This window comes from Plecotus auritus (genome assembly GCF_963455305.1).
Source record: "Plecotus auritus genome assembly, chromosome: 7".
Classification (NCBI taxonomy): Eukaryota; Metazoa; Chordata; class Mammalia; order Chiroptera; family Vespertilionidae; genus Plecotus; species Plecotus auritus.
Window position 1 is genome coordinate 170,688,828 of NC_137774.1, and position 26,844 is coordinate 170,715,671.

At 37.5% G+C, this 26,844-nt stretch overlaps 1 protein-coding gene across 2 annotated transcripts in view; it reads left to right on the forward strand.

Annotated features, from left to right (window-relative positions):
- Positions 1 to 21,442, forward strand: part of FYB1 (FYN binding protein 1) — an 80,965-nt gene extending 59,523 nt beyond the window's left edge. Inside the window, exons 11-18 of one of the 2 annotated variants that reach the window (XM_080679652.1) lie at positions 294 to 431; positions 2,310 to 2,335; positions 4,630 to 4,696; positions 7,845 to 7,935; positions 8,905 to 9,067; positions 17,496 to 17,529; positions 19,727 to 19,758; positions 20,783 to 21,442. In XM_080679652.1, the coding sequence (XP_080535778.1) occupies positions 294 to 431; positions 2,310 to 2,335; positions 4,630 to 4,696; positions 7,845 to 7,935; positions 8,905 to 9,067; positions 17,496 to 17,529; positions 19,727 to 19,758; positions 20,783 to 20,805 (574 nt within the window). In that variant the 3' untranslated portion in view covers positions 20,806 to 21,442. The remainder of the gene's footprint in view (positions 1 to 293; positions 432 to 2,309; positions 2,336 to 4,629; positions 4,697 to 7,844; positions 7,936 to 8,904; positions 9,068 to 17,495; positions 17,530 to 19,726; positions 19,759 to 20,782) is intronic. The other variant, XM_080679653.1, reaches the window with a different exon arrangement.
- Positions 21,443 to 26,844: the final 5,402 nt, after the last annotated feature.

Below are 26,844 nucleotides of genomic sequence, written 5' to 3' on the forward strand. Positions count from 1 at the left end.
ACTAAATTGATGTTTAAAACTTAATCTTGACTTAGCTTACTATTTTAAGAACCGAGAGAAAACTCACCAAATAGAAAAAAAAAAAATGCAGCGTACCTACTCCTTACCTTACTAAGCAGCAGTATTCAGAGCTCATTACTTGTATGTTTAATCGCACCATCTTGTTGGCTACAATGAGTAGCTTACTGCCTGAATGATCAATGCAGCCTAATTATAACAAGCCTGAATGTCCACCCAATGTCTTCGTGTTCCATTGATTATGCCATTCTGATCAATGCCTGCATGCCCCTAAGCTCCACACTACAGGTTGAAGAGAAGAGTAACTCGTGGTCCTGGGGGATTTTGAAGATTTTAAAGGGAAAAGATGACAGAAAGAAAAGTATACGAGAGAAACCTAAAGACTCTGAGTCAGACAATAATGAAGGTTCATCGTAAGAGTCAACCAACCAAATCCAGTGCACAATAACTACACTAATACTAATTTAATCAAATCCTACTAATATTTTGTAACCAATAACCGAATTCTGACAGACTTACACAATTTTAATATTATTTTAAATTAATCACCTTAGCCTCACTTACTGTCTCACCTTTAAACTCCTGCATTTACATAAGAGGAGCACAAAGTATTTTTAAAAAAACATTATGATTCAAAGATATATTTTGTTTTCCCGACAAACATGCACAAATACACACGCACACACACACACACACATATGCGCACACACATACCTTCACACATTCATAACTTAATAGGACTTTTTAAACTATAACATCAGATCTAAAAGCTCACAATTCCTATGCCATACTTTATTATATAATATTTTACATTAACTACTCCTCAAAATATACTTACTTTTTAAAAAATATTTTTTTATTGATTTCAGAAAGGAAAGGAAAGGGGGAGAGAGAGAGAGAGGGAGAGGGAGAAAAAGAGAGAGAGAGAGAGAGAGAGAGAGAGAGAGAGAGGAAAACATCAATGATGAGAGAGAATCATTGATCGGCTGCCTCCTGCATGCCCCCTACTGGGAATTGAGCTCACCACCCGGGCATGTGCCCTTAACCGGAATGGAACCAGGGACCCTTCCGTCCACAGGCCAACGCTCTATCCACTGAGCCAAACCAGCTAGGGCAAAATATACTTACTCTTTTAAAAAGTAATTTGCTAGACATAAAGAACACATTTGGAATTTCCTTTCTCTAAACACACTATTTAAGTTTTTTGTAACTCACTTTCACAATAGTGACATATTAATTCTATTTGAATGATATATTTATACTATACTAAAGTTATCCTAAATTTAGTAGATATCCTATTCAGTTTGTCTAAATAAAAATTAATGCAATAATTTCTCTCTCCATCCAAAAATAACCCTTAGTACAAATTCCATTCATATGAGTTTGAAGGATCTTACTCATGTTATCTGGTACATGACTCAACCTTTTTGTGAGACACTAAAACATCACTCAATAAATAGGACACTTAAAACTATAGCTGAACATAACAAATATTTTGATGAAGCATTATTCAAATATAATCCTTACTTAGAAATAAAAGCCAAGGTTATTTTTTCTGCTTCAATTACATAAAAGCTAATTCAAATTTTGGATGATTTGAACTAATGACCTCTCCTACTTTCGTAAAACTGCACCATTCGTCCAGTGGTGGGTGTGTGTGTGTGTGTGTGTTTAAAGTTCAGGAAGTAATAAAAGCAAAGATCTTTTTCTGTTGCAACTAAATGACACCCAATCCTGATTTCATATCACTTCTATTAATAAGCTCTCTCTCACTTGTTTCAATGGATATGCCTCTCTTATTCACCATTCTCCTGTTTGGGGATATATATTGAGGAAACACGGTCATATGAAGATTCCTAGACCTTTGTAAATTTCAATTCTGCATTTCTACTCTTTGAGTCAAACAAACAGTTTTGGCCTGAGCTATGCCACAATGAATCCAAAATATTGAGGCCATTTAATTTACCTTGTGGTAATAATATGTCCAACCCTCATAAAACAAATCTGAAAACATGATCCAATGGCTATGAGAAAATAAACCACTGAATGTCTTGACTCTTTACTTTTTTAGCTAACATTGGAGTTCAAAAAAGTCTTGCTAAATTCCAAATCACTGGCCAGAAACTGGACTTAATGGAGAAATGGAGGATGAGAAAGGAATGATAGTCAACAGACTGATTAGCCTCAATAAGCCTCCAGTCTGTTACTTGTTCATGTCTCTCTAAAATAAAGGAATCAATTTTTGTGTTTATATTGGTCTGATTATAATTGTGTTTTCATTTTCTTTCCAGTTTCCCTGCTCCTCCTAAACAATTGGGTAAGTAATAAAAACTATATATTTTACATCTCATTTCTTGCAGATTGGGGAGTGAGAAATCATTGGATATTGTCATAATATCTGGATTAAAGTTCTGACTGAAAATAATAAGTTGTGTAACCTTGTCTAGTAACTTCACAGTTTCTCAACAATGAGATAGCATGAAGAGGGAAGTTTTAAATATTGATGGTTTTTAAACAGTTCTTCCAGTAGATAAGGGTCATAATGGAGAAAGAGATAATCAGGCAAGGGTGGACACCAACTTCCCCATATTCCCAATTCAATCAGAGCTTGATATATTGGACTTCTGCATAATGATTTCTAAAAACAAATCAGATTAGATGCCACCAAGGCCCTTCTAAATCTATTTTTTTATTTTTTTAAATGTCTAAATTATGTTATATTTGGAAAATTTTCCACTGCTAAATATAAACATTTCTTCTTTGTATAATTTCAATCAGCTTTTTTTTTTTTAATCCTCACCCGAGGATATTTTCCCATTGATTTTTTGGGAGAGTGGGAGAGAGAGGGAAAGACAGAGAGAAACATTGATGTGAGAGAAACACATCAATTGGTTGTCTCCTGAATGAGCCCTGATCAGGGCCAGGGCAGGGGAGGAGCCTGCAACCAAGTACGTGCCCTTGACTGGAATAGAACCTGGAATCCTTTGATCCACAGGCTCTATCCACTGAGCCAAACCAGATAGGGCAGGTTTTTTGTTTGTTTTTTACCTGTGCTGAAACAGATCTTTAATTTTTTTTTCTTAACATTTACTTGAACAAAATAAATGGTTGTCTCACAAGAATATTCAGGGGCTTTCAAAAACTTTGTTTTAATTTCTAAATAAATTGAAAGAGCAAACCAAACACAGAGATAATATGTTCTTTCAGGCTGTTTATCTGAGTTTGTTTTCAGTTATAAATTTGGGACACTAATTAAAATTAACCAATAAATAATGATGACCTTGTGTCTTAATCTATAATTTTCAAAGCATATTCAAGAAACAGCTCCACAAAGAGCAGGAATAAAATGTAAGAAATTTTGATCAATTGTATGTTTTGTTTTAATTTTCTTTTGTTTTTTCTATGTTCTAAATGTATGTACATGGGATAGTAATTTTTTCCGTATCTGGAAACCAATATGTCTTTTTTTCCAACATATTTATTATGGATTCTTCATATAGCTAAGCAGGTTTTATCCTTTGAAATTAATTAACCGAAGTGGGACACACACACACACACACACACACACACAAAGATTTAAAGGAAATCAAATCCTTGCCACTACCAGAGAGCATTTAAATTTTCTATGATAGTTGTTCCTTAAAACATTTTTACTCTTCCACTCATCTCTTCATTTGCTGTGGATCTTTATTAATAAAAACTCTAGAAGGAGGAAAAGTAAATGCACAGACTGGAAAAGACATTGAACCAGTTAAGGTCATAGCAACTTTTCCACCAATGTGGATTCTCAATACCTGCTGGTAACAGAAGTGTCTTATTAATAGAATATTCTTTCCCTTTTAAGGTGGTGCCATACCCAATATACATAATATCACTGTAAGGTAAAAGTTAATGAGGAACAGATCAATGAGTAAAAGAGAATGATTGCTAGAGAGGCAGGTAGATAAGTAGATAGACATAGACTAGACATAGAATGAGCCCTGGCCAGGTGGCTCAGTTAGTTAGAGCGTCATCCCGTACATCGAAAGGTTGTGGGTTTGCTTTCCAGTCAGAGCACATAGTCGGCTTGTGAGTTTGATCCCTGGTCTGGGCACATAGGGGAGGCAACCAACTGATGTTTCTCCCTCACATCAATGTTTCTCTTTCCCTCTCTTTCTCTTCCCCTGCCCCCACTTCCTCTGTCTCTTAAAAAAAAAATCAATGAACATGTCCTCAGGTGAAGGTTAAAATAAATAAAAGTTTTTAAAAATAAAATGATATATTATTATAACACCCCAAGTCCCAAAAGAATCTTGATTTCAATACTGCCATTGACCAGTAATGTCATTTTTTGGTCAGTAACCTACTAATACTGCCATTCATCACACTTGTGAATCTTCACATAACCTGTCACTGTTTGGGGTTTTTCATGGTCACTGGTATTTGGAGGGACATTTAACACAGGCATCCAAGGAGGCAAGAACTTCTCCCCTTTAAGGAACAGACACTGCTTCTGGGAGAAGTGTACAGAGGCCACAGGAACACTTATTTTGTTCTCCTTGGAACATTAAATGCTCATGTTGAAATTTAAACTAACAGCATTTCAACATTTGCTATTTTGTCTTCTGTTAGATGTGGGGGATGAAGTCTATGATGATGTCGATGCCTCTGATTACCCCTCGCCTTCGGCAGACATGAGGTAAGTAAAATGTTCTCATTACAATGAAGTGATGAAAATCAGACTGCTCAAGAAAATTGAACTCGGATCAGACTCCGATGGGTGTGCATCTGCTGTATGAGATCGTGTTCCCTCTGTCTTCTCCCTGGTTCCAGCTCTAACTTTCTGCCAAGTTGGTGAGTGATAACCCTGATCCTCCTCTTTCTCTCTCTCCTTCCTCACCTCTTCCCCTTGCCCTCACCTCTCCCTGTGGTCCTGCTCATTGTCCCCTGATTATCCTCTGCTCCGTGACTCACTGATGTCTGCATTCATTCATTCATTCACTCACTGAGAAAATATTTGAGAGCTTGATCACATTGATCTCACTGATTCATCTCCTCCCTTTATCTTTACTGTTCCCCCAAAACCATTTTGTCTTGACTACTCTTCTTATTTTATATATCTGCCTCCACCCGCCTTGTTTAAGCCTCTTCTATGGGAGGAAGATTTGTTCTTTAACAGGCCTTCTGGTCTGTCTCTGTTTCACAAAAGCATCCGTTTCTCAAAGGTTTATTCAAATAAAAATAAAAAGAAGTCAACGGTGAATAGTGACATTCTTCAGCTCACCTAAGGTTTCAATTTAATTTTAGGCTAAAATTGTAAGATAATCTAAAATCAGTTCATACAAAAGGCATTCCTTTTGAAAACTCTTTTGAAATAGAAAATCACAAAGTAGGATGTATTTTTATGTTTCAGTAACTATGTGAGATGATCTGATACATACTGTGTATAAAAGCAAACACATCTCTGGCTTTTTTAAGAAAAAAAGAAAAGTGAACAAAAAGATCCTGGACTGGATTAGCTGAAAGGTGAAAGTAACATAAGTGGAATACAATAAGTGATGTCTTCTGAGCTGCACTGGTAAAAATGCATAAATAAACTCAAAATATTTATTTTTTATCAAGATTGTTAAACTAATTTTACTGGACAAGAGACAGTACCAAGATTAAAGAACCCGAAGGGGAACTATGCTGTCATTTACTAGTATACACGAGCATCACGCTCCATGGGCAGAACGACAAAAAAGCCGTAAGGAGAACCGCTCTCCTGTCTCAGTTCTCCAAGAATGGAAAATGTCATCTTTAGTACGGTTTAGCTTTAATATTCCTCACCATTGGGAAATGGCTTCTACCCCTGGCAGTTTTCAATGCCTTTTTTCTGTTTTATATTACTGGAGAAATGCCACTACATTCCATACAACAGCTCTCGAGGAACCCAGAGTCACACATTGACCCTTTTCTTCACGAAAAATAAACACCAGCTGATTCAACTTAACCTGACATGCAGCTGTTTTCTTACCAGTTGCTTATTTTCAGAGTTTAAAACAATTTGATGTTCTCTAGCATCGTGTTCTATTTTTAAATAAATTCTTTTCAAAGATAGCTGGTGGGGAAGTTTTGACATTCATGTACATTCTGATAACATCAGAGTGCTCATCAGCTATGGAGTGCTCCGCCCTTGCCCAGGGTCCCCAAGGATGGGAGATACTGAGTGAGGAAGCGGTATATGGTCCTGACTCATCTCACAGGGATTCACTAAATTCTAAGGTTAACAATTTAAGAAGCAACATTTTAAATAAATCAGTTATAGACAAAATTCTGTCTTGTCAAACTCACGGCCCACAGGCCGCATGCGGCCCACAACGAATATTTTTGCGGCCCAGCCCATAAAACGGTGTGTAAGAAAGCTTTTAATAAAAATTTTGTAACTTAATTTTCACAATATCTTGTGATACATAATTATGAATAAGGAACTGCAATGTTCGCTAGTGACTGATTACTATAACCGTGCTGCATTGAGCGCAGGCACACCATTTCTCTCTGCTAATACCAGCAGCGAATATTTTAGCAGCCAATTGCCACATCATTAGTCTGGTACTGACTTGTTTGGAGTGCACAACAGGAAACATTTTGCTTTCAGAGAATAAGAAAAATAGGTTTATTTGCATCACGCTTATTAATTTGTGTAGTTATTCAGTGTCTGGTAAGTTAATATTCAAGAAAAAATATTAATTTTTATTAAAATGTTCTATTATTTTATGTTAACGATTACTCATTTATTTCAGCCCTTTTTATTCAGTATGTCTTCTATTGAAATAAACCTACGTTTCTATGAAAATTGAAACTTTTGGTTTTTTGCTGCCCACATAAACTTTAACTTTGTTGATTTGGCCTGTATTAGCCTTTGAGTTTGACATGCTTGCAGTACACCAACCCCACTTAGTCTAATTAATTGGAATTTTAAATTAGTTTAAGTAATCAGAATTGCTAGGAATTGGGCAAGGGCAATTTATTTTTTAAAAGCTTCCCAGGTAAGTCTGGCTGGCATGGCACAGTGGTTGAGCATCAACCTATGAACCAGGAGGTTACGGTTCGATTCCCGGTCAAGGCACATGCCCAGGTTACAGGCTCGATTCCTGATATGGGGCTTCTAGAAGGCAGCCAATCAGTGATTCTTTCTCATCATTGATGTTTCTATCTTTCTCTCCATCTCCCTTCCTCTCTGAAATCAGTAAAAATATATTTAAATATATACTATACATACATACATAAATATATATGGCACAAAGCTTCCCAGGTGAGCTGTATGGGGCCAAGCTGGAGAACCACTGTCTTGGACTTATTCACCTCTTACAACAATTGGCTTTTAGTCCAATTGGTATCACTATGGCTCCACTTTAAGTAGATATGAAAAGGCCAATATATAGATAAACTTCTTAAGCTATGAAACTCCATTTTTAAGTGCTCTTTGTAAAAAAACATTTTCTATGACATTGGTCAATTCATTTAATTGTCTAGGAAGGAATGAAAAATAGAAGGGGTTCAAGAATAGGTTGAATCATATTAAACTACTAATATGTGACCATGTTTAAACTTTTCCTCAGTGACTTTATACGGTTCAACCTATTAGATCATCTCTCACTTCCATTTTAACCCGGAATCTGTATTCTCTTGAAGAGCCTCTTCTGCATTATGAAATGTCATCATTTATTACAATGACTGTACCAAGACAAATAATGAAAAGCAAAATTTAACAAAAATTTAATGTTATCACTAACGTTTCTATTATACATTGTTCTTTTTATATTTTCTAAACTAAGTGTTGTTTTACATGTGTTCTGCCTTCTCAGTCAAGGAGCCAAGGCCAGAACAGAAGAGAAAGACCCTAAGAAGCTAAAAAAGCAGGAAAAAGAAGAGAAAGACTTCAGGAAAAAATTTAAAGTATGTCATATTTAAATATCATACAACGTTCAAAGTGCTAATGAAAAAAATCCTATGAATTTTAAGTTCCAAAATGAATATTTTAGAAGTGTAATGATCAGTATCACAGTTATCCATCATAACTTCTATATTTTCTATGAAATTTATTTTAGGTTTACATTTATTCCTATAACAGATTAAGCAAATCCATACAACACATAATATATATATACTGAAATAACCATCTAAATTTAGCTGTCCTCTGAACTTTGGTAAGAAGATAATCTAAAAATAAGACGGATAAAATAAGTGTGGTGTATATACAATGGAATATTATTCAGCCATGAAAAATGAAGAAAATCCTGCCACTGGTGACAACACGAATGGACTTTATACTAAGGGAAGTAAGCCAGACAGAGGAAGACGAATATTGTATAATATCACTTACCTGTGGAATCTAAAAGAAGCCAAGCTTGCAGAAACACAAAGGAGAATGAGGGTTTACCAGAGGCAGGAGGGGAGGGGGAAATGGGGAGATGCTGGTCTAAAGGTAAAGAGTACAAACTTTTAGTTATAAAATGAATACATTTTAGGGATTTGATGTATAGCATGGTCATTGTAGCTAGCAATACCGTATTATACCCTTGAAAGTAATTCTTAAATGTTCTCACCACAAAAAAAGAAATGGTAATTATGTGAAGTTATTGGGGTGTTAGCTAAACACAGTGATCGTAATTTTAAAATATATGAGTGTATAAAAATAATAATGTACTTAAACTTTAAAAATTTTTTAATGAAAAATATTAAATTAGGTTGGTGAGGTTATATGTGATTTTTCCACAAAAAAAAACACCTTTTCTTCGCTGTTCTTACATTATCTTTTAAAAACAAGGAATTGTTTATTTAGCAAAGACTTTCTTAATAAATACATCAATAAATGCGTTACTTGAATAATACTCACCAATCAATAATGTGTGTGTTTTTTTCCAGTATGATGGTGAAATTAGGGTCCTGTATTCAACCACAGTTGTTCCATCCTTAACTTCTAAGAAGTGGGGTAACAGAGAGCTACAGGTGAAGCCTGGCGAATCCCTCGAAGTTATACAAAACACGGACGATACAAAAGTCCTCTGCAGGAATGACGAAGGCAAATGTAAGTCACTGACTATTCTTCCGAGAAGCCCTCAGAGTTTAGCAGCCAAACAAAGCTCAATGACCACCCCTGCTTTCATTAACTCTTTCATTCCATGCTTTGTGAATTATGGAAAACATTAAGAACACTTGCTGTGTTGCAATCAACATATCTGATTCCCATCTCTCTTCATTTCCCACTGCAGTGCCAAATTGGTGCTTCTTGAAAGGTGGTCCCACAGACACCCAGCATCAGGAGACCCTTGTGTGTGCATTGAAATCGCAGTTGCCTGCCCCCACCCTTGACTCCCTGAGTCGTGAGCTCTGGTGTCAGAGGGAATCTGTGACCATAACTCTTCCCAGCTTCTTCCTCTGAAGGAAGAGCCACAGCTAAAGTAGTGAGGGGCACTAGCTCTGGCCTGGTTTTGAAATTATATAGCACATGTCACACCTGGAGTTGCTAGTTTTCCTACCTTGCAAATTCACTTGTTTTCATTTCCTGTGTGAACACATTTAATATTGCATACTATTCCAAGTGACTACAAGACAGTCCTTGTTCTCTTTCTCTCTGTCAACTCTGAAAACAGGCAGATGCAAATGTTTTGTCAAATATTGGAAAGGAAGCTTATGAATTTGAAGTCAAGGAAAGAGTAGCTCAAAACTATGTTGTTCTAGTTTTGAAATCGGATATGGGACAGCATGGCTGCCCCATATCAGCTACGTTAGCCTGCAGAGAACACGTGAACTCCGAGTCGAATTTTAATGACAGGAAGGTGACTCAGGGACAGGAACTGAAATGGAGCTTTAAGAACAAAACAGTGACTCAAGGGTGGGGAAAGTGGAGCTAAAGTTATCGTGGAGGAGGTGTGGCTGGCTTTTCACAGGAGAAAATGGAAGGTGGATACAAAGGAGAAAAGGCAGTGTGGTATTAAGACTTAGAGCTTACTGGAGATAATGTGTACACGGAGCTCAAGGAAGCAAAGCCCCTTTCAGACTAGCATTTGGGAGGATGTACCCAAAGGAATGGCCTTCCATGCAGAAAAAGTATAAGCATAAAAAGGTCATAAAAATGTTCAACGTTTTTAAATAACTAAATAAGTTGTGACAATTATACAGAGTTAAATATTTTACATGGTGATCACGAAAATAACACGAGGAAATTCTCCGGATACAATAATAAGAGGGAGAAGAAGCCTGCTTAATGTGGGATAGGATTTACAGGCATGTTAAAAATCATGTAAATAAAAACATTGAAGTGGATGATTAGGTTGATGGGCCTACGTGATATGTTCCCTTTCCTCTACATTCCAAACTATCTCACATATTTCACAGCAGGGAATGGCCCTGGGACTAGTCATGCGCATCTGTCTCCAGTGCACACGCTCCAGACACACCTTGCCCTTGGTCTGGTGGAAGGAAACCTTGCCAAGCTATTCTGAGACTCCTGTCCCCAGCCGTAAATCCCATTTGGAGCAATGCTCCTTGACATCAAAGTTACTACACAGCCCGTGGGGACTTGTTGAACATGCAGATTCTAATTCAGTGGGTCTGAGGTGAAGTGTGACATTCTGAGTCTTACCAAGCTCCCAGGTCATTGATGCCGCTGGTCCATGGAACACATTAGTTACAAGGATGTGTATGACCTGCTTGACAAGCATGTATAGGTATAGATGTAGTTGAGCAGAAGTAGATAACAGCACCAGACACAGCAGAGATGCCTATCTTCCTAGGAACCAGTGGGTCTTGAGAATGAAGAAAAACAGTAGCCTTTCAGATGCTTTTGTAAGCTGCTATCGTTCCCTGTTTGGACATCAGTAATCCTAAGTATTGTGAGGAATACTGGAAGGCTCCTGTCCTCTTGGAATTCCTCATCTTTAAGAAATGAAAGGTGGAAACATTACATAAAATTCTGGGAGATGACACTCAAGGAATCCATGTAACTTTTATCATTTTTCCCTGGTGCAGTAGCAACATGCTTTGCAATTCTTAGCTTGTTTGGGAATCCATCTCAAACAGGATGGAAACCAGATGGTTACGTCAGTAGTATGTGCGTACCTGTTTTTATTTAAAGACTTTCTTTGGATTAGACTTAATTTGGCTTCTTCATTTGAGAGGTGATCCTGGGAAACACATGTAGGCTAGTGAAGAAGTAAACAGGGCATGGAAGACAGTTACCCCTCGAATGATTAATGCTTAATCTAGTAGGGAACGTGGAGTGGCAGTTACCCCTCCAGGGGGAAACAAGTTGCGGTATTTATACCACTTCTGTTCATCAGGAATGGAAGCCCACTCCTGGGAAAGTGGCAAGTCATTCAAGTTACATACCCAGCTTGCAGGCTCAGTCCCTGGTTGGAGGAATGCAAGAGGCAGCCAATTGATGTTTCACACTCACATCGATGTTTCTCTCTCTCTTTTCCTTACCCTTCCTCCCTCTCTAAAAATCAATTAAAAATATCTTTAGCCTAGTCCAGAAAACCCTTTCCGATCTATCCTCATGCTCATCAACTATTTCCCACCTGCAGCTGACACCCTAAAATTACAAACTCTTATGTGTCATTCCTCCAATAAATTACTCTATTTCATCCTTCTAAACTATTTTATTCTACTTGGAATGCTCATAATTGTCTATTAAAAACAACCCAGTTGTCGTCTAAAATTGGACGCACATCCACTCCCTACTCCCAACTACCGCATCACAATTAATATCTCCCCTGCCCCACCAAGCTACTACTTTTGCTGCTTTAATTGCCTTCTTTACCAATCAAGAGTCTACTACTCTTATTAGACTCTGAGCTTGAGAGCAGCTTCCGTGAGAGGCTTTCAACATTGTTATGCCAACACATTCTAAGTGCCTGGCACCTTGCTTAGGCCTTGCTGGATGGAATCTGACAATCTGGACATTGCAGTTGGAGAACCAGATAAAAGTCTGACAGACAGACATTCACGGGAAAATGTCTGTTGAATAGTTTAACTGGTTAGGAAAAGGAAGTTCTCTGTCTTAGCCTTAGGACTGCAGTTCGCTTGTTGTGTATCATTTGGGAGCCCTTAAAACTTTCAGTTCCTTATTTCTGCATCATCTGATTAGCAGCAAAGGCATTTGCAATCCAACACCCTGGTGACCCTAACGTTTTCCTTACTCTCCATTCTTCTTTAATCCATCAAAGGAAAGAAAACATCGCTTACTTAAACCCAGGGTTGGTAATGATAGAAACTAGAGGCTAAAGCATTAACACTAATCCCTTCCCACTGTGGAGTGGAGTGTAAGCCTCTCACAGGCTTTAGCACATCCGATCAAGTCTCACCCACTGACTTGTGAAGCGCAGCTCTCAAAGGCGCTGAGAACTTAAATAGATATTTCTGGCACATTCCCAAATGTTTCGCATTTCTCCCTCGTATTTGTGCCTATTCCGCAACTCAATGTCTCATGAGCTGTGAGTTTTCCCACCTCTTGTCACCGGAGAAAATTTTTCTACAGAAATATGCAATGAGACACAGGCTGAATTATTTGTGGCTGAAATGTCCTCCATTTCTTTTGTATATCAGAGAAAAGGGAATTTTAAAGGTGCTTTAAATTTTCCCAAATCAAACTGATCATTCTTTGCTTAAATAATTTTGGTTTTAGTTCTAAAACAACACATGAAGAAAAAATGTTAAGTTTAGAAATTTGAAGTCCACCTTGATGTGAATCCTCAGAATTGAGATACCTACATAGAGAGAACATTCTATAAAAGCAGGATAATATTATAATAATTTATATTCAGTATTATACACTGCATTTCGTTTTTTCCCTTTTATTATATTGTGAGCATTTTCCCTTGAAATTGGACATTGTTCTACTTGCCTGGGTTAATCTACACAGTATGATTTTATTGTTTTGTAAATTGCATGAGGCCAAATTGAGTAAATTTCACTTTATATCCACACTTGCTCACAACACACGAAATAATGAAGAAATAATCAAAGTGGTCATTTTTATCAAGTGAAAAAATGGAAATTATTAGAATGAAGACATTTTCCGTTTTGAAGATGACTTTGTATTTCTTTCCTCGGTAATTTCATGTTCGCATCACCCCTCTGCCAGGTGAGTCATTAGTCCTGGTTCACAGCTGCACTTAACAGGCAAATGTTTGCCGGAGACACAACTGGCACATTCGGGGGCGGGTGTTCCTTCCCTAACGAGCTCTACCCCACCACATATTTCAAAACATTTGTTTCAAGCCACTGTGTTCCGCTCTATGAATGTGAGGTTTCCAAATAATAATTTCATATTATGTGTGAGAATGCCTGCCAAAACCCACAAGATTATAGGACTAACCAAACATGGCAGCCATTCCACATGGTACAGAACCATAAGGCAGTTTTTATTCACTTCATTTGCTTGTATTTTTTTAATATGTTTCTTATTGATTTCAGAGAGGAAGAGAGAGGGAGAGAGAGAGAGAGAAACATCAATGATGAGAGAGAATCATTGATGGGCTGCCTCCTGCACGCCCCACACTGGGGATTGAGCCCACAACCCCGGCATGTGCCCTGACTGGGAATCAGACTGTGACCTCCTGGTTCATAGGTGGACGCTCAACCACTGAGCAACACCAGCTCATTTTGCTTGCATTTCTCATTATCATTCCTTTCTGATGGATGTACATAGAACATGTGAGCAAAGGGAGTATTTTTGTACTACAAAAAAATTATCTCTAGGAACTATAATGGAGAGATTATATAAAAATTCACAGCAAGTCACTTGTTTTGACACTGTCGTGAAGCATGCTTTTAACAGAATGAAGTTTTAGCAGAGGCTCTTTAATGTACTAGACAGCAAAAACTATGCAGTATTAAAAGTCATTAACCCAGTAAAAATGCTATTTAATAGTCATTTTATAGCTACTGAGCCCCCAATTATCACATCATTCCAGGGAACTGGAATAGAGCAGCACAGTGCATCCCACACTTGATCTCCTGGATACATTTTTCTTTAAAATATTCATAATCATTGATGTTTATGTATCAAACACACAACAGCAACAAAAATGGAGCGTTCAACAAAAGGGAGGGCTCTTCCACAGAACTCGTGAATAGGCAAGATGTAGAGGAAATGTCATAATAGGGCCTTGAGAATCTAAGAGAATATAATTTTTGTAATTTATTTTTTGAAGTTAGATCATTAAGCTGTGTCATGAGTTATTAATTTTGGTCAAGTAAAGGACAGTTTTAGTGCTTAATTACAGAGCATGTTTTATTCAGGTCTACACAGTTTTAGCATAATTGAGTTTTAAAAAATAGATTACCTAACAGCACAGGAAACTAAAAACCTTTTATTTCCAAAAATCATGGTTATATTCTCTGTTTTTATCTTTATTACTATTAATCTTCTAAATATTTTTTAAACCAGAAATATATTTGATGCCAGAATACTTCCCGTCTCTGACAACACTATAATTTCTTACACATTTCTCTAGTTTTCTGTCTTCTAATTTTAGTTCAGAGCATCTATAAAGCCCCAACAGCTCACAATGAGATTGACATAATGGTTAAAAGCTTTAGTTTATATATGTCATTATTTTTCAATTGTTAACTTAAACATGAATCTATCATGGGGACACAGTTGTATTGTTTCCCCCTCCCCCAATGTGTTTTAAGAGAAAATTCAAAATGAAAATAAAACCACAAATTTTAACTAATGAAAAAAAAAAGTTTGTGACTATTTCCATCTATGGAGAACTATTCACATTTGATTCTGGCCCTGGACATAATAAGTACAGATAAAGACAGATTTAGTTATTGAAACCTGACACAGAACCACAATTTATTCTTAAACCTTGTTATCTGCACCATTTTTCTCATTAAAGAGACACATAAAATTGAATTTGTTAGAGATGAGTTTATCTCCCTTTAAAAACTGTGTTAAATTATGATATATACCTTGTTTAATGTCTCTTAACATGAAATGGGTGAAGGAACTGTGATATTAAAGACTACCCCAGTATGATAAATTTTAGTTGTTCTTACATTAATAATTTGCTACTTTTGCTTTGTCTGAAATAAAAAGAAGATATAAAATGGTCTAATTTTTCATACTCTGAATAAAATATTACTTTACTGTGCTTTTATCATTTTTGCAACATTCTTCACTACTTTTATACTGAGGGAATTCAAAAATAACCTTGATTCTTTCTTTTTCAAGTATGATTCTTTATCAACAGTTTTCATTTGAAGGTGGTGAATTTCTTGAGAAAATATTTTGGTGAAGTTTTTTTACCCTGGAATATTTCAAGGGAACATTTATTTTTTTTTTAATTTTAATCTACAATTTCAATTGTATGATCCTAATTTTTAAAAACCATGTGTTTTCATGTGAAATCAATAGTAATATGACATCAATATATTTATAAGTTGATTATTATTTGTGTAAATCTTTGCTTATGAGCTTTCTGGTTTATTCTTTGTTACACATCTACTTTGATTTAGAACCCAAACTACACCTGAAGTGGATCAAAGCCAATAGATTGACTCAGTGAAAGCAGTGATTTAGAGGCTGTATTGACAAGGCAGTAAATGGTACTATTCTCCAGCATACAACAGAGTTCAGGCAGTAATACAAAACTAATGTTTTCAAAGGTTAGTAATAGTAATGAGATGTCAGCAGACATTTTCTGAAGAAAATAGTCTGTATTTTTTCTAAGAGTATTTTTACACTCTGAGGGGCAAACAGAAGGTGCTCAAAAAAGTTGTGGGATTTTTGTTTGTTTTGTTTTTTGCTTTCTTGCATAAAATATGGTCTATTTCCGACTTAACCAGGGAATTACTAGGATCCCTGCTATGTGTTCTTCTGTAATGATTTGTCCCATGACAGATGAAAATGCAACTATTGAGACTGTCACATGGCAAAAGCAGTAGAGGAAGGTCCTTCACACTGAAGACCAGAAAGCCGTGAGGAGACCATTCAGAACGCACATTCCCCCAAGTAGCACTAGATAGCTGGCATCTGAAAGCAGTGCTGATTCTGCCCAATATACTAAAATTGGAAGTGTTAAGTCCTAGATATGGTAGTATTTAAAATACCTACCTGCGAACTACTTTTGTAATTTGAGAAACTATGCTTACTAAATTCTTCCTATGGGTCACGTGGGTGACACCTTAAGAAATAGATTAAAATTTGAAAGAACCTTGTACTACAACCTGCAGTAGTTTAGAGAAGGAAAAAAAAATATTTACTGGGGAAAGGAGGAAGGATTTTAAATGGAGGAAAAGAGACATTTTGGAGTGAGAGAAAGAGAAAAATTGGAGAGAAGAAAAATGAAGGAGAGAAAAGTGGACATAAGAAAAATGGGTCATATTTGAAGATAGATATACAATTATTCAACATATTATGTTATATTAATACTAGTGGCCCAGTGCATGGATTCGTGCACATTGAAAGGAAATTAATTAGAAGAAATATTTTAATATAGCTATTTTCCCTTTCTCTATAATAGACTTGTCAACCAAATTCCAATTGACGATGATAGATCAAAACACACGTGTGCAATTGGCACCAGCGAGAGCTTTATATGTATTGCACATGTGCGAGTCAACTTAGCCTTTTACATATAGAGAGTAAACTTGCTTAATTAGACCTGCTTTCTGAATAGCTAAACTTTTTCCAGCTCAGTGAAGCACCCCAACTTGTCTTTCAGGTAATTGTCAGCAACACAGCAGTAAATATCAACACGAAGCAGATTGTTATTGTAGATCATGCAGGGGGAACAAAGGGTAAAATATTTAACTGCAGCAGTGTTTGACTATATTCTGTGCAGTGAGAAAACCTTTCAAGGTCCACCATTTATTCCTTCTTTTCAGCCGGTCAAGTTTCTAAACTTTCTAAATCTCCATTTTCTGGCTAATTAAAAGAAAATAGGGTTCCACCAAGTCTCCTATCTACCTACTCCAGGACTTCTGTGAGGATCAAATGAGATGAGGCACAGGAAAACACTTCACAGACATTTGGTTACAGTGTGAAAAGTTTCCACCTGACTATAAAGCAAGTTGTGTTCCTGGGCTGAAGAAACTGCAAGGAGGCTGGTTGTCGCTGGGGAGAGGAAGCCAGGTGCTGTTAACCTGACATCATTACCCGGCGCCCAAAGCGACCATTCGGGCTGGGCTGGGCTGTGGGCTGCATTTTGGTGGGCTGTCGCACCAGGGTGGTGGCGGGGCCTGTGTCCCGCTTGGGGGAAGCCGAGTGTCGTTTTGTGGGTGCCAGGTCCACGGTGCCAGTGCACATCACGACAGCTCCTGCATTGAGCGTCTTCCCCCTGGTGGTCAGTGCACGTCATAGCAACTGGTTGGACAGTTGGACACTTAGCATATTAGACTTTTATATATATATATAGATTCAACTCTAATTCAATTTCTTAAGAGTAAAGATTTTTCAAGTCTGCACTACTAATAAGATTCATTTTCTTTTTCTTTCATAGATGGTTATGTCCTTCGGAGTAACTTGGTGGACAAGTAAGTTCATTTTCTTCTTCTGTTATACTTGTAAAGAATTTTATGCTTTGCTTTAAGAAAGATTCTTAACATCATTTAAATAACATAATCTACTGAAGTACCAGAAATCAATTTTAAAACAATACGCTATACTAATGTCATACTAATGTCAGTACCCATAATCCATAATGTCAGTACCCATAATCCATAATAAAGTTAAGGTTTTCATAAAGTGTCACTTTAAATAGACAAGAAGCCCTTCTCGTTCACCATTATACAGTTCATAGTTTTATATGTTCATTGGAGACAGACATTGCAAACATTGGAGACAGGTCACAGCCTCGAACACTTTCATTAATACTTCTCATTTCACTTGCTGATTAATGCAATTGGTTGAATTGAATTAATCAGGGATCAATTATTGTCTACACAGTAGGTGTTAATATCACCTATTAAGAGTTTATAGTTTGGCCCTTAATTGAGGACTTTTCTTTACTCAAACCAGGCATAGTAGAGTACGAAGTTGTCTTTTTTGGAGGCATGCCAGAGAAAATGTAGCAATCAATGATTCTTCTATTCTTGTGAATGAGTAGTTGTCACTGTCTGGTGGCAGTGTGCTACCAGAGTCCCCCCAAACATTGTGAGATTCTGTTCCAAGTAAACCAGTGCAAGAAATGATTCTATTATCAGGTTAGGTCATGTCCCAACACAAAGATTTACAGAATTCAGCTTTATAAAAAAAGTCAAAGAGGATTCACAGACTATATCCACAAACACCCTGGCACCAATCAGAAAGAGAGAAATCAGTGTTAAGGGCTCTGTCTGCAAACTAGTATAGAATCAAAAGAAAAGGAATCGTAATACTTTATTTTCTTCAGAGCATTAATCTCGGTGCTGGCATGGGGTTTCTCAATAGGTTTTATTACATAAAACATAAAAATTTCATGGAAAGAATGTGTGGTAAATAAGAGGACATCTTCCCCAGTGATTATTAGGGGTGATTAAGAGAGAATTTAAAAAGAGGACTCTGTAACTAATTATTGGCGTACCGCCTATTGAAATGAATACTTCGTAAGTTTTTTAGTGGATAATAGGAAAATCTGTCCTCTCTGCATTTGTATCAGATTTTGCATTAGCCAAAGCCTCCCTCGGTCTCAGAGAAAGGATCCAAACAGAAGACATAGGAACTCAGGGCATCTGCCATGGTTGGCAGCAGCCTGAAGGGCCTGCTGCTGCTTCATGATAAAAGCTCAAAGCTAGAACAGGAACCAAATGTGGGTCTGGTCTGCATGGCAAAGTCACCTGACATTTCTGGACTTTGAAACTGTGTCCTACATTTCAAGGCTCTATTAATATTTATGATACTTTCATTTTACTTGTGTGTATACAGTTTTCTCCTCCATTAGATTATAAGCTTCTTGAAATCAAAGTTTGTGTCTTCCTCGTATTTATATCTCCTGAGACACAGGAGGCACTCAGTCTGCGTGTAGAATAGAATATTTCACAAAGGGCCAGGTAAAACCTAAAAGGTGTCAAAATAGCCAGAACTAGTATTATGAATGTTGCCTATCGCCATAAATATTTTTTAGAATTATGTAACATAAGAATTACCATACTAACTACATCTTGGCTACTTATTTTATAACTAATATTTATAGATTTTATAACTAACATTTTAAAATTATGAGAAACATGCAAAAATGATGCATCCGTTTCCTATGTCAAATATTATATTCCATTCAATATTTGAAGTTCAAGTGAAAGTATAAATCTGATATTAACATATATAATGAGTGTGTTATTCTTTTTTTATTATTATTGGAAACCCCACTGGTTCTAATACCCCATGATTTTCCAGTTTGTTTAGTTCAACAAACTCTTCTTACCAAGCTCAGCTGTATGCCAGGCGCACTGCTGGGTCTAAACATGAGGAAGGCCCGGACTGTGCTCCTGAGGCGTGTTTCTGATTACTGTGTCTGTCGTAAGCAGGAATAAATTGGGGAGGTGTTTTTTAGAATGAAAGAGAATTAGGTTAAGCCAAAGAAAGAAGATGCAGATGAATATGAAATTTCTTCCCATTTATAAATGCATAGCAACTTTTCATCCTTAAATGCTTTGTGTCATATAAAATTACATTATTAAAGTTTTCATCTAAATATTGCTTTAATGTTAAGAAGATATTTTCTTTAAAAATAAAATTTCTTTTCTACAATTACAGTGATGGAGAGATCTATGATGATATAGCTGATGGTAAGTCTCCCATGGCACTGACCACAGAGAACAGACAGTGAATCTATTGTCCTGTCAAATTCTAAAAATAGCTTGCTGATTTATTAGAACCTTCCAATCTGATCAGAGTTTGAATCACTTGAAAATGTTAGAAAAGGTAAATGCCCTCATATAATGAGAAAAAAATATTTTTGCACGTAACTGGAAATTAAGGAAGAATCTCATTTATTTTCTTTGAAAACAGAAGTAGAAAAATAGTTGGTGAATTTTTTATTATACCATGAATCTTAAGAATTGTTTTTACCGACAAAATATATGTGTACCTGGTATTCATTTCATAGTAATACTGACTAGTGTTTCCTAAGCATTATACATTCCTAAATTATTTTCTAAAAAATTAATTTCAACTGACATGAAGCATAGGGTTAATCATGTTGCTTTTTCGTCTCCTTTCAAACTTATTCTTACTGATGTTTACTATTTCCAGCCTCATTCAGAATGCCTACCACAAAGTACATTTAATTCAGTGGCAAATAAAAGAAAATAATCCCCAGTTTCATTTCGTTAGAGAATAAATTTGTCCATAAACTTTATTGGAATTGAACACTGAGCAATAAAAGTGAAATAAATATATGGCCTTCCATGTAATTACGTGTTCGTTTTTGTTTTTTGTTTTTTTTATAAAAGAAGCCAATTGTACTTTTTTTAAAAAAAAAATATTTTATTGATATTTTACAGAGAGGAAGGGAGAGGGATAGAGAGCTAGAAACATCAATGAGAGAGAAACATCGATCAGCTGCCTGCTGCACACCTCCCACTGGGGATGTGCCTGCAACCAAGGTACATGCCCTTGACCGGAATCGAACCTGGGACCCTTCAGTCCGCAGGCTGACGCTCTATCCACTGAGCCAAACTGGTCTCGGCCAATTGTACTTTTTAACAATTTTAAAGCAGGAGCATATGCATCGCCCATATTTCCAACCTTGGAGCACTCAGGGGGTATATGTTTGTATAACCATGTTTAAATCTGCATTTTCTCTTTCAGGTTGCATCTATGACAATGACTAGCCCTCAGCTTCGGTCATTCTGCAGTGTTCACTTGATGCCAGTACGAAGTCTGGGTTTTAATTGGCATACGTTATTGGTTATCATAGAAAATGAATGCACAAAACTACTTGTTATCATTTGTTGTAAATTCTGAGTATCTTTATAAAGTTTTAACATTTGGACTTGGAAAATGACCTCTCTGTTTAATCAACATCTTGGAAGACTACATCAATGAGATAAGAATTATTGAATATCCCATCTCTGCCTCAGCTAAAATTATGAAGGCGCTTCTTTTAGACCATCAATAGCAACCCCCCTTCCAAAAAAATAATCATTTGAGAAGAAATGACTGTGTTCTCTAAAGATATCTAAGGAAGAAAAATAAAGAAATATTTACAAAGGACCCACAAGAAGAAAACTATCGTTTGCACCTGTAACTGTGACTGTATCTTATATTTTCTATTCAAATGATCTGTCTTTAAAAAGGCTGAGCTCTTGTCTCTCTTGCTGGTGGGTTAAATGTTTTTCAGAAATTATAATAGTAGCAGAACTTTTGTATAAAGTTTGCCCCTATTTGTTCATTGTGAATATGTGTTAATTATTTGATAAAATGTATGCGTTTTGGTATGCACACCTAAGATTAAAACTGTAGAAGGATCTGAAGGTTTCTTTTTGCAGATTTCTACACTAGCCGCATAATCTTGTGTTCTGTTTACAGTGCTCTAAGTGGAGTAAAAGTGAGGCTTACTCTAAAATTATGCAGAAGGAATTTGGACTTTGAAAATGCCCTTTTATGGTGCATCTTTACGATGAAGACTTTTTAAAAAGTTTTTGTTGTTGTTTTTCAATTACCTCTGGAGTTTTTTAAGAAACCGCTTTACTGGAAAGTTGGCCAGCAGAGAGAGTACAAATTAACCAATCCTAGCATTCATATGTCCGTATTAGGGTGTTCCTATTGATACACCCTCTTCCCAAAGCAACCTAGAATCAAAATGCGAAGTGTCTGGGTCCCAAATGCTAAGAACACTAAACACTATGATACAAAATGCAAAACCCTAACTCCCAAGAAAATTGCTTCTGAAGAGTGACCCCATGGAATTGAAATAATTTCAAATGGTTGTAAAGGACCGCAAAGCCTTCGTATGGGTAAAGCAGGATTTCCATTAGATGCATTGGAATTTGAAAATAGATCATCAACTTCTACTGCTCAATTTATACATTCTGGAAGTGTGAGGCCCCCAAATGAGAAGCCACTGATCTCAAAGATCCCCCCAATTATGAAATATTTTGATGTCTACCTTTTGATAGGGAAACCAGTCTAAGCTCACATGATGAACTTAATACCAGGGCCAGAATGTTTTCTGTTTGTTAAATTTGGCAACAAATGGACATAATACAGTCTATTTCCAGTGGGGTTTTTTTCCTGATTGAGAACAGTATAAATTCCATAGAGTATCAGTTTTTTTAAATTCCAAACTAGATCAAGGGAATATTTTAAAGTTTTGGTTTATACACCAAGAAATAGACTCACACACCTAGGAAAGATTTATGTAATAGGTTATCATCTCAATATAAAATAAATATTTGAAGTATGAATTCTAATGTACTAAATATTACTTCTGTTATAGTTTTATGTTTGGGATTTGGTCAAGTAAGAAGAGCAACAAATTAATAATACCTTCAGCAGATAAGTTTGCCTCGGACTTCATCAAGAAATCCAGGCCATCTGCCTTTCTCTCCTGTAACTTCAGGCCACATCTGCAAGAGTCCTTCTCTAAGCCCTTCGTGACCTCGTCTTGCTTCAGCCTCAGAGGATGGGGTACGTCCTGTTCCAGGCCAAACTTCCTTCAGTGCTCCTGATACTTTGCCTCCCATTTTGTGGTAGAAATTGAGATAACCAAGTGCAATTTCCTTCAACTTCCAACAACATTCAACCTTAGCCCCATATCCAAACACTAGCTTAGAGATGTTGCTTCTCAGATTGATAGCCACAAGCCATTTTTCCTCTTGCTGCTCCCAAGTTTTCTTCCTCCACAATTAATTCGTTCTCTTTCCCTTTTCCTTTCCCTTTCTCTTTCTCAATCTCTCTCTCTCTCTCTCTCTCTCTCTCTCTCTCTCTCTCTCTCTCTCTCTCTCTCTCTCTCTCTCGTCTTTTCTCTCTCTCCCACACACACCCACCTCACACACACCCTTTCTATGCATCTTTTCTTCCCTCCTTTTCTTTATTTTAACTTCTCCCATTGTACAGATTTCCTCCTCTAGGCTTACAAGTACACTGAAGTCTTTTCCATTCAAAAAACAGCAGGAAACCTTGCCTCGAATCCAAACATATCTCCCACTACAGCCCATTTCTATCTTCCTTTCTCATCCCATTGTCTTAAAATTGTAGGCTCATGTGGCAGCCAGGAGAATGTGCCTCACAGACCCCTAACCGTAGGGAGCTTTGCTGACCAGAGACCCCAGCTTCTGCACTCTGAAATCACCACAGCTGGGCCAACACCACACCTCCCACAGACTGCTCCTGTGGAACCCATGACTGGGCCTGGCTGGGCTGACCCTGAAAGATACAGAGCCCTCCGGTGGTGATTTGGTTTGAAGACCACCCATCAGCCTTGCTAAAGCTTCCTTACCTTGCAGAGCACTCTGAGACGCTTCTACCCAGCCATCCCTCCCTTCGCTGGGGTCAGACTGGCATTGTTCTCCGGAGGTTCCTCCAGCCTTCTCCAGCTTCCTCCCCATTTCCTCTCACACATATACTTTTCTCAGGAAAAAAAAAAAAAGTATTGCACTTTCACCCCATCTTGGTGTCTGCTTTCCAGATGATCTGAACTGGACACAGTACAGCTGAAGCGTTTGTTTGTAAAAATACACATCTTCCTCTGCAGACCAACTGAATCAGACTCTCTGGGGAAGGGATATTTTTTATCAATTTTTAATTAACTCTAATATGAGTTCAGTGCTTAGCCACTAAACATCTTCAGCCAACCAGATGTGGACCTTGGGAGTAAATGCTGCCACTCAGAGTTATCTGCCTTCAGGCCACAATGACCAGCCTTTTGACCCTCACCTCACTTATCCCTGTACATGGGCCACCGGGAAGAGCATGACCTGTGCCAGATGAATGAAGCTGAGACACACCCTGAAGGAGAAGACAGCTGTGGTCTGCAGACCACACTCCCCTCAGCAGGGATCCAGCTGCATCCAGCAATCCCCCCCTCCCTTAGGGGGGGGGTCTGGCAGTCCATGTCCACAAATGAATGGGAAGGTCACAAAATTGAGACCAACATTATGGACACCTTTTTCTAAAAAATTTTACCATACAAATTAGAAACATGATATGTGATAACCAGATGGGAAAATAAAAAAGGTCCTTTTTATTTTGTTTTGAGGAATTGTCTTCGAAGACAGAAAAGACTTGAGCTTCATCCTAAGTTAGTGAGTGGGATCTAGTTGAGAGGGGAAGCTGAAAACATAAGAGAGATGTGATCTAATCAGAGATCTAAATTTCTTGCAAAAGATAGATTTACAATTTTTCTCTAATTATTTCTTTATACATCTGTAAAAAGCTAAGCATACTGGACATACCATATGGACTCAAATATTACCACTTATTATTATTATTATTATTATTATTATTATTACTAATTTGAAATACTTTCTGATGCTGCCTATATTGTCACAAGTGGGCCACATAGTTAAGGGTTCATTTTAGTGACTGCTACATCATTTCTCCTGCCTCCTGCTTCAGATGACCAGCTAAGGTATGTAACCTTAAAGTCTGAACTTCGCTAAGACTCAGGATCTTCATTTATAAGGTATGAAAGTACCTCCTTTGCAGGGTTGTGTGTACTTGAGCGTTGAGTGCAGTGTCTGACACACATTAACTATTATCATCTCCCTGCTTGCTATTTGCTATTACGCACTTTGAACATGTCAATGTGATGGAATCCTATTAAGATGAGCATTACTTCAATGGCAGTAAACTTGCTCTAAGCCCCAATTATTCACCAGCTGATACTTGAGAGTAATATAGAAACACTTAACATTAAACACAATAAAAATTTAAAAATAATGAATAAATGCAATGTTTGTGCCATGTCGAGTTTCTACATTTGAGTAATAGGTTCCTTTGTGGCACATCATTTTTTATTTGGAATTTCTTGCAACTATACTGTAGGGAGATAGTTGTCAAATAGATATACATGTAGATGTAGATATATGAAGAGAGATGCACCATGCCAAGGTACATTTTGTTTACATATTAAACACATGGTAATATTTTTCTTGAAGAATTTGGTCTTCTACTTTTTCTTGCTCACTTTTGATAGAGACATTGGTAGAGAAATGGTTCTTTCCTACAAGAAACATCACAATGCCAACATGATAATACATGATAAATGGCAAATGATATGTAGCTTTGGTATGGGCACAAAATGGTGGGGACTGTGACAAACAGAATATAAGTTCTCTGCACAGGAGTGAGGGCTAATTCAGCTAGCCATCTTCTGGCCCTCCACATCCCCCTCACCAACCTTCTCCATTCTGCTCTATGCCCCCCACGACTAACCTTTATGGACTGCCTCAAGAGGCTCCCTTGACTTATAAATTCCAGTTTCATTTGGCCTATGAGGAGCACTAGCAAATCATCAGAGGGACAGGAGAGCGAGTTTGAGATATTTATTCCTCCAGCTTCTTCCTTGAAGTACCATCATGAGCTGGTACCATCCTTCACCCAAGGTCACAGCTGTCAGACAGGCTTCTCCACTTGCTGACACTGGGCTCCAGGTCTACTCCTTCCTGTTCCTTCTGGGTTTGCAACCACTCCCTGACGTTACCAGTTCCAGGGGACTGCTCTTTCCTGTGTGGTTTCCCTACACACCCCACACACATTTGCAAGCAGTTCTCAAATTTTCCAACTTGAGTGTGCCATTCATTTCCCATCTGGGATCTACTGATATGATGACTCAACTGTGATGGATTGTGGGTCCAGTATTGAGAGACTCTTCAATTTTTCAAAAGAAGCCGATTATCCAGGTTTATATATATGCAATTCCTACTTTTTTATAAACAGTTGATTTAAGTTTTCTTACGTACACTATTCAGACCAAGCAAATGATTCCAATAGGCCAGATTTGACCCATGAGGTGAGTCTACAATATCTGCCATTTATAATGGGAAATAAATCAGATCAAGCACGGCTACTCTCTAGCTATCCAACTCACCAAGAATGAGGAGTCTTTCTGTGTGGGTGAGGGATGAACAAAACGTATTTAGTGTTTAGGACAGCCGGATTCCATTTCAGTTGGTAGCAGCAAATGAGACTGAGAGGTCTAATAGGAATACAATCATAAAAACTAAGGCTGCTGCACACAAATTCCTCAGCATCGGGATATGTTGCAAATGCCCTGGCCTGCAACCCAGCAGAAGTTTAAAGTCAAATTGTGGTTTGGCACTTTCCCAATAGCTAATATAGGCTGTTTGTGGCCAGGTTCTTATTAGCAAAGGAGAGCTAATACCTAAGACCACCAATGAATGTCAGCCCTCTTGTCTCAGTTCTTGGAAAAAGATGGTTGAGATATTGTAATATTCTTCAAAAACTTTAAGTTAATGAAGAGTTTTATGCAAGCATGTAAGCGATCTCTTTCCCTTCAAATTCATGACCTAATACATGTCAGCAGATACCCAAGCTTGACTCTCCATCGCGTTTCTAGCAGCAGCACTGAAGCATTTAACTGATGATGAAATTTGGTTTTTGTGCTTTGGCTAAATGATGTGCTTGTCAGAGCGTCACCCTAAATGGCAGAAGCTATGTTAAGAAAAGCACTGAAATGCTCTTGCCACCCACATGCCCCAGGGGACCAGGGTTGTGTTTGGTTTCTCTTCTTTAATACCTACAGACCCAGCAGAGGTCCACCCAGCGATGATGGTTACTAACCTCCGAGAACGCAATGAATGTGCAGGACTGGAAACCAAAACCGCAACGTATTCAAGGACACATGAAGGTTTTGACGCCTTCGTCCAGAAGAGAAGCAACACAAACATCCCCTCTTCCTTGGCCAG